Raw genomic sequence first — 17,877 nt, 5'->3', positions numbered from 1 at the left:
TCTACATTTGTGTGTTTTTCTGCTCTAACATTATAAAAATGCTTTCCCCTGCTATGTATTCTCATAGTTACCATAGACTCTCTCTATTATTCGTTTACTCCATCAGATGAGCTGATTTTATAGTATTTTAGAAGGTGATACAGATACATGTGGCAAAGAAAAATTTAAAGCAATGAAAACAACAGAGTGCTCAAGGTCCAGAGTAGTACAGGTAATGAACAATGTGGTTGTCTGGAGGAAGAGTGTTTCACACAGTGTTAAGATCCTGAGGCAGAAACGTGCTTAGTATGTTGATGTAACAGAGGAGTCTAGAGATGGTGGAGCAGAGCTGTGACATGGTAAGTAGTTGGAGATGAGATCAGAGAGTAGCAAAGGACCAGTTACTATAAAATCTTACAGACAGTTGTAAGAACTTTGATTTCTACCCTGAGAGAACCGAGGAGCCATTGGAGGACTTGCAGAGGGGATAAATGATATGGCTCATTACAGGATCACTTTGATAGCGCTGAGAAAGGGAAACAAGAGCAGAGATAGAGAAAACTGTCCAGTTCAGCTCAGTCGCTCAGTTGTGTCCAACTCTTTGCAACCCCATGGACTGCAGCACGCCAGGCTTCCCTGTTCATCACCAATTCCCAGAGCTTGCTCAAACTCATGTCCATCAAGTTAGTGATGCCATCCAGCCATCATCCTCTGAGAAAACTCTTAGGTGAAACCATATTGACTTGGACTAGGGAGGCAACAGCAGACATCTTAAGGAGTGATTAGATTCCATGTATATTTTGAAAGTAAAAGTGAATAGATTTCCTAATTGATTAGACACAGAGTATGAAAGAAGAGATGAGCTGAGAATACTTCCAAGAGTTCTGACCTGAGGTTTAGATTGTGACCTCAAAGATTGTAGGACGAGTAAGTTTTGGAAGAATATAGGGAACTCAGTTTGGAGCATGTAAATTCTGAGACAATTATTAAACATTCAAATGATGAAGTCCAATAGATTGTTGGATTTAGGACTATGGAATACAGCCAAGGAGTTCAGTGGAGATATTAATCACAGTTTCATTAGAATAGGGGACATGTCCATCTTGTTTATTCCAGTGTGCCTTCTTTCTATACAGTGTTAATACTTACAAGGTCCTTAAGAAATAACTTCTGAGTGAGTGACTACAAGTATAGTGATTTGTGTGCTGGTAAATGTTTAACCACAAGCTCTCTAAAGAAAAAATAAACAGAGCAAAACAAAATTCATGATTTCTAGCATTTGCAGATTTCTTTGGTGCAAATATTCCTACTATGATTTCAGGCTACCAAAGTAACATTGCTGACAGCAGAGTTGAGAAGAAATATGCACAGTTGATTCCCTCGAACAAGTAATAAAGCAACTCCAGAACAAAACTGAGCCATTTGTTGCTTAGCAATATAATCAGACACATATTTTCCTTACTTACAGGTATGGAAAATATACATAATCTTGACACTTGGGCAGATTTGAAGGTAAAGAAATTCATAGATGATAATACATATGAGCTCAAAATCAAGGACTTGAGCAAATATTTAAAAATCTTTGTCATATACCAGACTGAATAATAGAAATACTGAGCTAATTTACCTCTGTACCTTTAGGCAGTCTTCTAAATTACTCCACACAGATGTGATATTTTTGCATAATTCCTGAGAAAAAAATTTCAATTTACAAATTAATCCATTGTAATATTAACAATACTCTCTTGCCAGAGTGTCTTCATGATTTCTAAGTTAGCCAAAAAGTATGTTAAAAATGTTGCCATAAAACATTTATCAATAAAATATCTATACAAAGTTTAATCAAGTCATTTTCTTCTTGAGTCCAAACTCTTTGACTTGACTCTTTCAGAGTCATCTTTAGGTTTTTAAACATTATTTACTTATTTAATATTTAAAAAATTTTATTGTGATCAAATATACCAAACATAAAATTTACTGATAACTATATCTAGGTGTACAGTTCAATGACACATTCACATTGTTGTGCAACCATCAGCAACATACATCTTCAGGACTTTAATTAACACTGTATTTTGTTTCATGTAAAAGGAGCACATTTTGTTGTAGATAACTAGAAAAGTATGAAAGAAAATAAAATTACCCAAAGTCTCACCATTCAGAGCAAATCAAATCTACATCTACCTTATTGTACTTATAGAATTAAATTAGACTGTTAAATCCATTGTCTAACAATTCCTCAGATCCTGCTAAGTCTAAAATGGCTTTCAGATTCTGACTGTATGATGAAGTGGTGGGGCTGCAAATCCCAGATGTATGTTTTACAGCATCTATTTAATGTACCAGTGAGCAAGCCTTAATTAGAATGGTTTATTCTCAGAGCAATGAAGCATAGGGAAGTAGGACAGTCCCTCGTCCTGGACACATAGTTTAGAGCTGAGCCCCAGGAAGAGAGACTTGCAGGTAGAAGATGAAGGAACGCTGGTCATTAAGAAATTGTTAATGGAGCGGAGCTTAGGGACAAGATAATTTCTCTGAATTATATATGGAACACAAATAGACATCACAAAAATTTCAGGCAGAGGGCAGTTTGTAACTTAAGACTTTTGCAGGTTTGGCTGCAATATGTCGAAAACAGCCACTGGGAAAGGGCATGGCTTATTCCAGACACGCTATTATGCTCTGTACCAAAGTGTTGACATTGCTTTTTCTTTGTTGTCTCTCTCTCTCTCTCTCTCTGGCCAGGGCTGAGTAGGGAGAATGGAAATGTTAAAGAAGATTACTGATAAACTGTTATCAGACCGTTCTAGGGATTCTTTGAAATAACTGGAGACTAGTTGTCTTTGAAATAACTACCAAAAAATGGTTTATAAGTAAAGGTTATGGACTAAAAAGTGTTGGATATGTTAATGTTAGCACATTTTTATATATGTGCCTAGAGACTTGATAGAATAGATGTTATATTCAAATGTAATTTCTAATTTTCTAGGTAAAACTTGATTTTTAAATGCTTCAACACTTATTTGCTCACTTCTTTTTGTTGGGGAGTTTAGCTGTTTTCAGTTCTTTGAATTTTGATTTGAAAAATATTTTTGAACCTGTTGGAAAATTGCACCCCTGAGAGACTGTTGACAATTCATATCTAACTACTAGATTGAATCATATAAAATAATGACATTTTAAGCTATAATAATTGGCAGTTACATATGGTTCAATCTAAAAGCATGTGTAAAAATGTCATATTTACTATAAGATAGCAATATCTGTAAATTTTAATGGAAAAAGTTGTATCTCATCACTTTATTTTTATTTGACTACTTTTATGATTATTTTATTCAGTAGTCTGGATTGTGTGCTTACCATGTGCCAGCTACTATGATATACATAAGGATACAATAGGGCTAGTTCAGTTCATTCAGTGCTCAGTCATGTCCGACTCTTTGCGACCCCATGAACCGCAGCACGCCAGGCCTCCCTGTCCATCACCAGCTCCTGGAGATTACACAAACTCATGTCCATTGAGTCAGTGATGCCATCCAGCCATCTCATCCTCTGACGTCCCCTCCTCCTCCTGCCCCCAATCCCTCCCAGCATCAAGGTCGTTTCCAATGAGTCAACTCTTCACATGAGGTGGCCAAAGTATTGGAGTTTCAGCTTCAGCATCAGTCCTTCCAATGAACACCCAGGACAGATCTCCTTTAGGATGGACTGGTTGGGTCTCCTTGCAGTCCAAGGGATTCTCAAGAGTCTTCTCCAGCACCATAGTTCAAAAGCATCAGTTTTTCAGTGCTCAGCTTTCTTCACAGTCCAACTCTCACATCCATACATGACCACTGGAAAAACCATAGCCTTGACCAGACAGACCTTTGTTGGCAAAGTAATGTCTCTGCTTCCTAATATGCTATCTAGGTTGGTCACAACATTCCTTCCAAGGAGTAAGCGTCTTTTAATTTCATGGCTGCAATCACCATCTGCAGTGATTTTGGAGCCCCCAAAATAAAGTCTGACACTGTTTCCACTGTTTCCCCATCTATTTCCCATGAAGTGATGGGACTAGATGCCATGATCTTAGTTTTCTGATTGTTGAGCTTTAAGCCAACTTTTCACTCTCCTCTTTCACTTTCATCAAGAGGCCCTTTAGTTTTTCTTCACTTTCTGCCATAAGGGTGGTGTCATCTGCATATCTGAGGTTATTGATATTTCTCCCAGCAATCTTGATTCCAGCTTGTGCTTCTTCCAGCCCAGTGTTTCTCATGATGTACTCTGCATATAAGTTAAATAAGCAGGGTGACAATATACAGTCTTGACAAACTCCTTTTCCTATTGGAACCAGTCTGTTGTTCCATGTCCAGTTCTAACTGTTGCTTCCTGACCTGCATATAGGTTTCTCAAGAGGCAGGTCAGGTGGTCTGGTATTCCCGTCTCTTTCAGAATTTTCCAGTTTATTGTGATCCACATAGTCAAAGGTTTTGGCATAGTCAATAAAGCAGAAATAGATGTTTTTCTGGAACTCTCTTACTTTTTTGATGATCTAGTGGATGCTGGAAATTTGATCTCTGGTTCTTCTGCCTTTTCTAAAACCAGCTTGAACATCTGGAAGTTCATGGTTCATGTATTGCGAAAACCTGACTTGGAGAATTTTGAGCATTACTTTACTAGTGTGTGAGATAACTTCAATTGTGCGGTAGTTTGAGCATTCTTTCAGATTGCCTTTCTTTGGGATTGGAATGAAAACTGACCTTTTCCAGTCCTGTGGCCACTGCTGAGTTTTCCAAATTTGCTGGCATATTGAGTGCAGCACTTTCACAGCATCATCTTTCAGGATTTGAAATAGCTCAACTGGAATTCCATCACCTCCACTAGCTTTGTTTGTAGTGATGCTTCCTAAGGCCCACTTGACTTCACATTCCAGGATGTCTGGCTCCAGGTGAGTGATCACACCACCGTGATTATCTGCGTCGTGAAGATCTTTTTTGTACAGTTCTTCTGTGTATTCTTGCCACCTCTTCTTAATATCTTCTGCTTCTGTTAGGTCCATACCATTTTTGTCCTTTATCGAACCCATCTTTGCATGAAATGTTCCCTTGATGTCTCTAATTTTCTTGAAGAGATCTCTAGTCTTTCCCATTCTGTTGTTTTCCTCTATTTCTTTGCATTGATCACTGAGGAAGGCTTTCTTATTTCTTCTTGCTATTCTTTGCAATTCTGCATTCAAATGGGGATATCTTTCCTTTTCTCCTTTGCTTTTCACTTCTCTTCTTTTCAAAGATATCTGTAAGGCCTCCTCAGATAGCCATTTTGCCCTGTTGCATTTCTTTTCCATGGGGATGGTCTTGATCCCTGTCTCCTGTACAATGTTATGAACCTCCATCCATAGTTCATCAGTTACTGTGTCTATAAGATCTAGTCCCTTAAATCTATTTCTCACTTCCACTGTATAATCATAAGGGATTTGATTTAGGTCATACCTGAATGGTCTATTTTCTTCAATTTAAGTCTGAATTTGGCAATAAGGAGTTCATGATCTGAGCCACAGTGAGCTCAGCACAGAATAAATAAATTTATTAACCCTGTATGGATTTGTTAAGGCTTTTGGACTATTAAATAAAATATATTAAATTATATCCTTAAGGTTTCCAGGTAAAAAACAGTGACTGTCACTTAAAAAACCTTTAAATATTTTTTTTGTTATGTAGTGTTATTGTTTTTTTTCCCATTTATTTTTATTAGTTGGAGGCTAATTACTTTACAATATTATAGTGGTTTTTGCCATACATTGACATGAATTAGCCATGGATTTACATGTATTTCTCATCCCAATCCCCCTTCCCGCCTCCTTCTCCATATGATCTCTGGGTCTTCCTAGTGCACCAGCCCCGAGCACTACTTGCTCATGCATCCAGCCTGGGCTGGTGATCTGTTTCACCCTTGATAATATACATGTTTAGATGCTGTTCTCTCAGAACATCCCACCCTCGCCTTTTCCCACAGAGTCCAAAAGTCTGTTCTGTACATCTATGTCTCTTTTTCTGTTTTGCATATAGGGTTATTGTTACTATCTTTCTAAATTCCATATATATGCGTTAGTATACTGTGTTGGTCTTTATCTTTCTGGCTTACTTCACTCTGTATAATGGGCTCCAGTTTCATCCATCTCCTTAGAACTGATTCAAATGAGTTCTTTTTAATGGCTGAGTAATATTCCATGGTGTATACGTACCACAGCTTCCCTATCCATTCAATTGCTGTTGGGCATCTAGATTGCTTCCATGTCCTGGCTATTATATTTTTTATTTTTTTTATTTTTATTTTTTCATTTATTTTTATTAGTTGGAGGCTAATTAATTTACAATATTGTAGTGGGTTTTGCCATACATTGACATGAATCAGCCATGGATTTGCATGTATTCCCCATCCCGATCCCCCCTCCCACCTCCCTCTCTACCCGATCCCTCTGGGTCTTCCTAGTGCACCAGGCCCGAGCACTTGTCTCATGCATCCAACCTGGGCTGGTGATCTGTTTCACCAAAGATAACATACATGTTTCGATGCTGTTCTCTCAAAACATCCCACCCTCGCCTTCTCCCACAGAGTCCAAAAGTCTGTTCTGTACATCTGTGTCTCTTTTTCTGTTTTGCATATAGGGTTATCATTACCATCTGTCTAAATTCCATATATATTTGTTAGTATGCTGTACTGCTCTTTATCTTTCTGGCTTACTTCACTCTGTATAATGGGCTCCAGTTTCATCCATCTCATTAGAACTGATTCAAATGAATTCTTTTTAATGGCTGAGTAATATTCCATGGTGTATACGTACCACAGCTTCTTTATCCATTCATATGCTGATGGGCATCTAGGTTGCTTCCATGTCCTGGCTATTATAAACAGTGCTGCAATGAACATTGGGGTGCATGTGTCTCTTTCAGATCTGGTTTCCTTGGTGTTTATGCCCAGAAGTGGGACTGCTGGGTCATATGGCAGTTCTATTTCCAGTTTTTTAAGAAATCTCCACACTGTTCTCCATAGTGGCTGTACTAGTTTGCATTCCCACCAACAGTGTAAGAGGGTTCCCTTTTCTCCACACCCTCTCCAGCATTTATTGCTTGTAGACTTTTGGATAGCAGCCATCCTGACTGGCGTGTAATGGTACCTCACTGTGGTTTTGATTTGCATTTCTCTGATAATGAGTGATGTTGAGCATCTTTTCATGTGTTTGTTAGCCATCTGTATATCTTCTTTGGAGAAATGTCTGTTTAGTTCTTTGGCCCATTTTTTGATTGGGTTATTTATTTTTCTGGAATTGAGCCGCAGGAGTTGCTTGTATATTTTTGAGCTTAATCCTTTGTCTGTTTCTTCATTTGCTATTATTTTCTCCCAATCTGAGGGCTGTCTTTTCACCTTGCTTATAGTTTCCTTTGTTGTGCAAAAGCTTTTAAGTTTCATTAGGTCCCATTTGTTTATTTTTGCTTTTATTTCCAATATTCTGGGAGGTGGGTCATAGAGGATCCTGCTGTGATTTATGTCGGAGAGTGTTTTGCCTATGTTCTCCTCTAGGAGTTTTATAGTTTCTGGTCTTACAGGCCAGAAGGGAATGGCAGGACATACTAAGTATACTTAAGTAATGAAAGAGAATAACCTACAACCTAGATTACTGTACCCAGCAAGGATCTCATTTAGATATGAAGGAGAATTCAAAAGCTTTACAGACAAGCAAAAGCTGAGAGAATTCAGCACCACCAAATCAGCTCTTCAACAAATGCTAAAGGTTCTTCTCTAGACAGGAAACACAGAAAGGCTGTATAAATGCGAACCCAGAACAGCAAAGTAAATGGCAACGGGACCACACCTATCAATAATTACCTTAAATGTAAATGGGTTGAATGCCCCAACCAAAAGACAAAGACTGGCTGAATGGATACAAAAACAAGACCCCTATATATGCTGTCTACAAGAGACCCATCTCAAAACAAGAGACACATACAGACTAAAAGTGAAGGTCGGGAAAAAGATATTTCAGGCAAACGGAGACCAAAAGAAAGCAGGAGTCGCAATACTCATATCAGATAAAACAGACTTTAAAATAAAGGCTGTGAAAGGAGACAAAGAAGGACACTACATAATGATCAAAGGATCAATCCAAGAAGAAGATATAACAATTATAAATATATATGCACCCAACATAGGAGCACTGCAATATGTAAAGCAAATGCTAATGAGTATGAAAGGGGAAATTAACAGTAACACAATAATAGTGGGGGACTTTAATACCCACTCATACCTATGGATACATCAACTAAACAGATTTAACAAGGAAACACAAACTTTAAATGACACAATGGACCAGCTAGACCTAAATTGATATCTATAGGACATTTTACCCCAAAACAATCAATTTCACCTTTTTCTCAAGTGTACACGGAACCTTCTCCAGAATAGATCACATCCTTGGCCATAAAACTAGCCTTGATAAATTCAAAACAATTGAAATCATTCCAGTCATCTTTTCTGACCACAGTGCAGTAAGATTAGATCTCAATTACAGGAAAAAAAATGTTAAAAATTCAAACATATGGAGGCTAAATAACACGCTTCTGAATAACCAACAAATCATAGAAGAAATAAAAAAAGAAATCAAAATATGCATAGAAATGAATGAAAATGAAAACACAACAACCCAAAACCCTTGGGACACTGTAAAAGTAGTGCTAAGGGGAAGGTTCATAGCATTACAGGCTTACATCAAGAAACAAGAAAGAAGCCAAATAAATAACCTAACTCTACACCTAAAGCAACTAGAGAAGGAAGAAATGAAGAACTCCAGGGTTGGTAGAAGGAAAGAAATCTTAAAAATTAGGGCAGAAATAAATGCAAAAGCAACTAAGGAGACCATAGCAAAAATCAACAAAGCTAAAAGCTGGTTTTTTGAAAAAATAAACAAAACTGACAAACCGTTAGCAAGACTCATTAAGAAACAAAGGGAGAAGAACCAAATTAACAAAATTAGAAATGAAAATGGAGAGATCACAACAGACAACACTGAAATACAAAGGATCATAAGAGACTACTACCAGCAGCTCTATGCCAATAAAATGGACAACTTGGAAGAAATGGACAAATTCTTAGAAAAGTATAACTTTCCAAAACTGAACCAGAAAGAAATAGAAGATCTTAACAGACCCATCACAAGCAAGGAAATCGAAACTGTAATCAAAAATCTAGCAAACAACAGCCCAGGGCCAGATGGCTTCACAGTTGAATTCTACCAAAAATTTAGAGAAGAGCTAACATCTATCTTATTCAAACTCTTCCAGAAAATTGCAGAAGAAGGTAAACTTCCAAACTCATTCTGAGGCCACCATCACCCTAATTCCAAAACCAGACAAAGATGCCACAAAAAAAGAAAACTACAGGCCAATATCACTGATGAACACAGATGCAAAAATCCTTAACAAAATTCTAGCAAACAGACTGCAACAACATATTAAAAAAATCATACACCATGACCAAGTGGTCTTTATCCCAGGAATGCAAGGATTCTTTAATATCCACAAATCAATCAATGTAATACACCACATTAACAAATTGAAAGATAAAAAACCATATGATTATCTCAATAGATGCAGAAAAAGCCTTTAACAAAATTCAACATCCATTTATGATTAAAACTCTCCAGAAAGCAGGAATAGAAGGAACATAGCTCAACATAATAAAAGCTATATATGACAAACCCACAGCAAGCATTACCCTCAATGGTGAAAAATTGAAAGCATTTCCCCTAAAATCAGGAACAAGACAAGGGTGCCCACTCTTACCACTACTATTCAACATAGTGTTGGAAGTTTGGCCACAGCAATCAGAGCAGAAAAAGAAGTAAAAGGAATCCAGATAGGAAAATAAGAAGTGAAACTCTCGCTGTTTGCAGATGACATGATCCTCTACATAGAAAACCCTAAAGACTCTACCAGAAAATTACTAGAGCTAATCAACAATATAGCAAAGTTGCAGGATATAAAATTAACACACAGAAATCCCTTGTATTCCTATACACTAGCAATGAGAAAACAGAAAGAGAAATTAAGGAAACAATACCATTCACCATTGCAACAAAAAGAATAAAATACTTAGGAGTATATCTACCTAAAGAAAAAATCTTTAAATATTTTAATTAATACTGAACTCTATGCTCTGAAATTTTCCTTTACTGTATATTAATAAGGGCTTCCCTCATAGCTCAGTTGGTAAAGAATCTGCCTGCAAAGCAGGATACCCAGGTTCAATCCCCGGGTCAGGAAGATCCCCTGGAGAAGGAAATAGCAACCCACCTCAGTATTCTTGCCTGGAGAATCCCATGGACAGAGGATCCTAGCAGGCTACAGTCCATGGGGTCATAAGAGTCAGACATGACTTAGTGACTAAACCACACATATTAATAAATTTTCCTAGAGTTTCTAACTTAACTTAAAAATGTGCTTAGAGAATGGAAGAAAATATTTTCTAATATCCCTATATATCAAGTGGTATATACCATATACTTATATATTAACTGTTCTATTAATAATTCTCTAACATCTGCATTCTCAATTAAAACATAGGTAAATATATTTGAGATGTTTTATATATACATGTATATATACATGTATAATATATAGCATGCTGCTGCTGCTGCTAAGTCACGTCAGTCGTGTCCGACTCTGTGCGACCCCATAGACAGCAGCCCCGCCAGGCTCCCGTCCCTGGGATTCTCCAGGCAAGAACACTGGAGTGGGTTGCCACGTCCTTCTCCCTCATGAAAGTGAAAAGTGGAAGTGAAGTTGCTCAGTCGTGTCCAACTCCCAGCGACCCCATGGACTGCAGCCTACCAGGCTCCTCCGTCCATGGGATTTTCCAGGCAAGGGTAATGGAGTGGGTTGCAATTGCCTTCTCCGATATATAGCATAGAGAAGTGCTAAATTTTAATATTAACCTGCAGTTATCACAACTACTTAGGAGTCATAAGAAAGTATAGAGGTTAAGAACAGTAGGCGTCCTGGAGTGGACTGCAGTGGTTTGAAGCGCTACTGCGTGATCCTCTGAGAGCTGAACATCTTTCAGGTAAATGTTGTGTTCAAATGTTACATTTCAAAATGGCAAACTTGAGAAGGATAGTGGAGAGAAACAGTGACTCTTCGTTGGCACTAATTCCACTGTGTGTGTGTGCGTGTGTGTGTGTGTGTGTGTGTGTGTATGTGTGTGTGTGTAAAGATGGTGAAGTAGCCTTATAGACAAGAAGGAACTGTGTAGAACTTAAAGATGATGTTTTGGTCTATAGAACATATAAGATTTGCAAGAATTTCTAACAAAGCAAATGAATGGGATGTTTCAGGATAAGATCAGAACCTGTGAGCTCACATTCAAATCTTTAGTAGAATTATTAATTACATTAAAAATGTGAAGTTAGAAATCAAGCAATCCTTCCAGTGCAGAATGAGTGCAAAACATTTAAAGGAAAACACAGTGTTTTTATTCAAAATATGTGACTGTTGGTTTGAGGTTTTCCATGTGTAAAATACAAATGTTCATTAGGGAGGATCTGCAATCCTTTGCAGGTCTAAGATTTCTGAGGTCAGAGGAGGTTCTAAGCATTTTGCTACAGCTGAAGCAAAGCCATAAGTGCCTGGGTCAAAGCTGAAGTAGTTTTAAACCTCAGAATATCTTTTTGATTTTAGGCCGAGGGACACAAGGGCTTCCCAGGTGGCACTAGTAGTAAAGAATCCATCTGCCAATGCAGGAGACACAGAGATGCAGGTTGGATCCCCGGATCGGGAAGATCCCCTGGAGTAGGAAATGGAAGCCCACTCCAGTATTCTTGCCTGGAAAATCCCATGGACAGAGGAGCGTTCAGGCTACAGTCCATGGGGTCACAAAGAGTCAGACATGACTGAGCACACACACGTGGAGGTGGATACAGTGAGTTCAATACACTTGTCATTTAGGCCGGGAAGACACAATTCAGTTTATATTAAATGGGAATAGAGGGGCTTCCCAGGTAGCAGTAGTGGTAAAGAACCCACCTGCCCATGCAGGAGATGTAAGAGACATGGGTTCGATCCCCGGGTTGGAAAGATCCCCTGGAGGAGAGCATGGCAACCCACTCCAGTGTTCTTGCCTGGAGAATCCCATGGACAGAGGAGCCTGGTGGGCTACAGTCCATGGGGTCACAAAGAGTCAAACATGACTGAAGCAAATTAGCACAACACAGCACATGGGAAATTATACTCAATATCTTGTAATAAAGTATAATGGAATATAACCTAAGATAAAAATGGGAATAGAAAACACTCACAATTCAATAAGCCAAGTGTTACTATCACAATCTAAATGATGTAATCCTTTATCAATTAAGACCTAATTAGGGCTTTTGTAATTTTATGGTTATTTCAATAAAGCATTAATTATATTGGGAACTAAAATTTCTTCAAGCATATACTGTTCACTTTTCTATATGGGACAGGGAGTCCATACAGCCATAACCAAAGACACATGACTCACCTGAACTTTCTAGGAGGGGTCGAGCTTGCCAACTTCAATCAATAAAATGACTGCAAATGCCACAGGACTAGTATACTCAGTTCGTGTTTGGTAAGACACCAATGCAGATAGATTCTGTTGACTAGTAAACTATTGAGAATTCTAATAACTATTATATTTGTATACCCTCAGGTTTGTAAGAATTATCTCTGTAATTTTTTTAATCCAACTATGTGCTCAAATGAAAGCAATTTTTAACTTAACGTTTCTGAAAAGATTTTCAATATCTGAACTGAATATGCCTCAGATTTTGTTTCATATTGTATGATCCTAAATTTTGAGTAGTTTTGGTAATTGAATAATGTTTTCTAGTAAGGAAAGAGTAAAGTATAAGTAGTAAAGCATTCATTGATTTCAAACCAGTGAATGTAATGAACTAGCATTACATTATCAATTAGAATAACTCCAATGTTATTTCAGATTTTGCATAAATATTGGCAGAAAGTAACTGGGAAAATGACCTTTTTTTTCCCCTCACATACTTGAAACACTAAATTTTTTTCCCCTCACAGACTTCACACACTAAATTTTCATCAAATTTCATAACATATCATTAACATTTTAAGAACATTGTGAGAATCTTATAACCTGATATGCTAATGCCTCTCCTCCAGATTAGAGTAAAGAATAAATCAAACCATACAAAACTAAAGACAGATGCCCAAACCAAAGAAACATTCCTTTCTATCTCAATGGAGCAAGATTAGAGGTGGTTCCACTTGTTTTCCAACTTGGAACTGACTTTGTTTCTTCTTTGTACTCACTTTTGTGCCTACAAAAATGAAGGAGTGAGATATTCGAAAACTAGAGGTAGAGTGGAAGAGAAGACTGGCAGTTTCAGAGGCTTAAAAAAATGTGGTTTTGTGCTTACATATCCTAGTCAGTGGTAACTAACCACTGCTCCTTCAATTTAACCCCATGGGCCTGGCATTTGAAAATTGTTTCTAAAGATTTATGCCTTCAATACTTTCAATTTCAAAACAATAAACACAGATGATGGACTGATGGAAAAAAGTAATTCTTTTTTCTTATTTTTTTCTCATAATGATGACTTAATGTAGTAAGAATTAATATTAAGCTCCATGTTATTTTCAAGCACATTTGTTAATATAGAAAAAAGTATTCTTTCCTTTTCATGGATGAGAATATTGATACTTGAAATTAAAGTCACTTCACCTCCCCCATCCCCATCAACCCCATGCAAACTGCCAATCACAAAATGGAGGATAAAACTGACTGTTGTGGTTCATTTTTAGCATAATATTGAATTAAAGTGTAACCATCAGTAATGGGGCTTCCCTGATAGCTCAGTTGGTAGAGAATCTGCCTGCAATGCAGGAGACCCTGGTTCAGTTCCTGGGTGGGGAAGATCTGCTGGAGAAGGGATACCCTACCCACTCCAGTATTCTTGGGCTTCCCTTGTGGCTCAGCTGGTAAAGAATCTGCTTGCAATGCAGAAGACCTGGGTTCAATCCCTGGGTTGGGAAGACCCCTAGAGAAGGGAAAGGCTACCCACTCCAGTGTTCTGGCCTGGAGAATTCCATAGACTGTGTAATCCATGGGGTCTCTAAGAGTTGGACCTGATTAAGTGACTTTCACTTTCGCTTTCATTAGTAACAGGTAGATATTTACCATTGTCTTAACACAGTCTGCATTGTCCATAATATTCCATATGGGGAAGCAAACACACACTGAAATTTCATAAACTGGATTATAAGAACAAATATTGGATGTCTCTCCAGCTTCTGATAATTGCTTAAGAATCCCGGCATTCCCAAAGTAGATGGGGGAACATTCTAAAAGATTATCTTTAAACAGTTATCAAGAGGCAGGCCTCATTTCCTAATCACTTAGCCTTTGGGCTCTTTCTTGCCTATCATCTGAATGAGTCAGGTACCATCTTCCAGGCACAGAGTTTACCTAGCTCATGGTCTCCACAGATTACTGGAAGTGAAAGAGAACCTGAAAAACTGGAGAAACTACTGGCTGATAGCAATCATTTGGAGGGAGCTTGTTGCCTCTGATGGATCCTCCATAACTGGGATACCAAAGTAGTGATGGCCTTGGGGCAAGGATTGGGTACAGGATGGATGGCATGAGAACCAGCAAACCAGAGAAAGGAGGTGGGCAGCATTCATTTTTCTGATGGAATAGTGACTGACAGAGAGGACGAAGCCCCAAAAGTACAATTTAAAGGTAACATAATTTTTGTGGCAATTGTTTGAAGCCATTTGAGAAAATGTATTAGCGTTAAGTGTTTTCAGTTGAGTTTGTCCTACTTGGAATGACAGGCTTTCCCATCTCTTTCATTCACCTTCTTCATTCCCTCTAGATGACCTCAAAGGGGATTAGGGGTTTAGGGTGGGAGTGGGGAGGCCGTAAGAACAGAACAAGTTCAGCCACTGATGGACCCATTTGTAAATGGGTCATCATCATCAGTGTTAGTCACTCAATCGCATGGGACTCTGTGACCCCATGGACTATAGCACTCCAGGCTCCTCTGTCCATGGAATTTTCCAGGCAAGAATATTGAAATAGGTTGCCATTTTCCTTCTCCTGGGGATCTTCCCAACCCAGGAATCGAACCTGGGTCTCCTGCACTGCAGGCAGATTATTTATTTTCTGAGCCACCCAGGTTAGTGACCGCCTTTTAGAACTTTAACCTAGTCTTTCGTTTCATCAGATCCCTTTGTCACCATTTCCTTTTAACCTTATCCCACTGCCCGGCTGCTCTGTTTGCCTCCTCCTCCTCCTTCCTCCCGATATTCTCCTCACCTGTCCACCGAAATGGCTGTCATAGAATAGATGCTGGCGAACACCGCTGTGATAGGAAAGAAGTTCTGGAAGCGACAGTAGTTGGCGCCGAAGTACCACTCGCTGTGCAGCGCATAGATGAAGTTGACCAAGGTGTTGAAGGCGGCCATGGAGGCGTCGGAGAAAGCCAAGTTCACGAGGAAGTAGTTGGTGACGGTCCTCATGCGCTTGTGGGCCAGGATGATCCAGATGACGATGAGATTCCCGAAGACGGCCACGGCCACCACCACGCCGTAGGCGAGGGACCAGAGCGCGATGCGCCAGGACGGCTGCACGAACTGGTTGGTGATGTTAGACCGGGACTGCGAAGGCGCGGGGGAGGCCGCCGCCAGACCCAGCGGGGAGAAGGAAGCGGAAAGATTGCCGGCTTGGACGAGCAGTTGCAGCCACTCAGCCTCAGCCTCTCCCGCGGCTGCCCCAGTCTCGAGCGCGGCGCTCAGGTTCCCGGTGTCCGCGCCGGCCATTCCCCCGTCCGTCCAGTTCGCGGCTACGGGGAGCGAGGCCATAGCGATGGGTGTGCGACCTGAGTCCCCTCGCTCACCCACCGTCAGCCCGGCCCGTCTCCCGCGAAGTTCTTCTCTGCCTCCCTGTCGCTTCGCTGCTGAGCGGACCTCAGCCCCGCCCCGAATCGAGATGGAGAAGATACCACAGCCCTTGCTGGTTAAGGGATGCTTTGACCCTGCAGGTGATGGGGAGAAAGGAGGCGCTTTCTCCAAAAGCGACTTCGAGCATCTATCGGGCAGGAAGGATGAGACAGTCTGAAAAAAGTGATGTTAGGGACTGGCGCCAGCGGAGACCCTCCGGGAATCACTCCTGCGGGAGTTTCCCGGGCACCAGCTGAAGCGCTGAGGCTCAGGAGCCGCTGCGAGCTTTATAGTCTCTTACAGGGCTCTGCTTCGGTGACGTTGTGGGGGCCGCGGAGCTGACAACCCCTTCTTGGAAGACGACGGCGCTCCTTTCCTCCACCCCCGCCCTCTGGGTTTCATTCATTCGCTACTCGCTGGAGCTTGGCGGGTTGACAGGCTCAAGGAAGGGCTGCTCTTTCCCATCTGTAATTAAAATCTCGACAAGATTGTTTTTCGTCTTTTAACTTCAAGATATTTTGCTGCGGCCCCTACTTTCAGTTGTATTGTGGACTCTTATTTTCTAAACCAATTAAACCATTCACCCCTAAGGCATAGGCAATGTCCCAGAAGATTTTCTGGCAAGATCGCCTGTGGGTGCAGTTAGCTGAGGAATGTGAGCCCCAAGAACCGGTCGCTTTGTTCCACTGGCTTTTGGAATTTCACTCGAATTTCTGCTTGTGTGTTTCTGTTCTCCCTTCTCAGATCCCGTTGCTTTTCCCCCTTCCCAAATCTACCCATTCCCTCTCTCCCTGTAATCTCTATCACCAGAAATTTGTCCCCTCCTCTCTCCTAACCCCCAGGCAGAAGGAGACTTTGGTCTTTCCCAGAGGGTTCTTCTCAGGTTGGAATGCCGTAACATGCCGTGGGTAAATCAGAAATATCGAGATGTAGGTTTTCTTGAAACACAAGGACAAGACTTAACTTTCATCATTTCTCTGGGATGAATGTATCCTATGAACAGTCTATGTAAGTACACAGGGCTATAGAGTTTTGAACATTTGGAGCCTTGGCTTCCAGGGCCTGATCATGTGGACAGGCTAATGAAAATAAGACAGTAACCCTAATTTCAGGGCAGGCCTGACTCCTGAGCTTTGGCTGAGAGCAGGTGAGCTGGAGTCTGTGCTTAGGTGGATCTCACCAACCATTTATCAGGATGTTCCAGAGCCTTTTATTAGTCTCTTTATTAGTCTCTTGTGGTAGAAGGGATTTAGGGCTACACGTATTTTAGCAATCTCCCCAAAACACTTGAAATCTTCCCTCCCCCCCAACTTGAGCTCTTCCCCACCCCCCCACTTGAGCTCTTTGTGTCTTGATTTCCTCACTTGAAAGTGAAGCTTTTCTTTTTAAATCTAAATTTCAGGGTGAACATGGGGATGATAACAGCCTTTCAACAACACCAAGCCAGGAGAGAGACCTAAATAAATGGTAGTGCCCGTCTCTCTTGTTACAATATGCATTACATCCAAACATTTTCAGGTAAGATGTATTGGAGAGCAAGTTTGATTTGCTTCAAGAGAACATAGCTTGTAATTTGTGAACACTATTCTTTAGTGTAAGTACCTATTCCTTAAAAACCCTAATTATTGCATATGTGGACTTAGGGTGATGCATAATATTTTCTTTCTTACAGTTTTTATGACAAAAAGTTAGTGCATAGAAATAAATGTGAGGCACCCTGATAATAATTCTATGGATACAACCCTGCTTCAAAATAAATGCATGCTGAAAAAGATAATTATCAAAGGTTATTATTTTCTATTTCTTCCCAGAAAGACCTGAAAAACATGTGATAAATCATAAGTTAACAGATACCACACTTCCTGCTAATTAATTCTAAATTAAATTGTTTTGTTTTGAAAGGCAAATTACTTCTTTCTGTCAATTTGCC

At 39.9% G+C, this 17,877-nt stretch overlaps 1 protein-coding gene across 1 annotated transcript in view; it reads right to left on the bottom strand.

The window, feature by feature from the left end:
* Positions 1–15,869, bottom strand: part of TACR3 (tachykinin receptor 3) — a 71,841-nt gene extending 55,972 nt beyond the window's left edge. The window contains exon 1 of the mRNA XM_065907498.1: positions 15,325–15,869. Coding sequence (XP_065763570.1) covers positions 15,325–15,869 — 545 coding nt within the window. The remainder of the gene's footprint in view (positions 1–15,324) is intronic.
* Positions 15,870–17,877: the final 2,008 nt, after the last annotated feature.

Source organism: Muntiacus reevesi, chromosome 16 (assembly GCF_963930625.1).
Source record: "Muntiacus reevesi chromosome 16, mMunRee1.1, whole genome shotgun sequence".
In the NCBI taxonomy this organism is placed as follows: domain Eukaryota; kingdom Metazoa; phylum Chordata; class Mammalia; order Artiodactyla; family Cervidae; genus Muntiacus; species Muntiacus reevesi.
The sequence above is the reverse complement of the archived record's forward strand: the minus strand, read 5'-3'. Positions and strand labels throughout refer to the sequence as shown.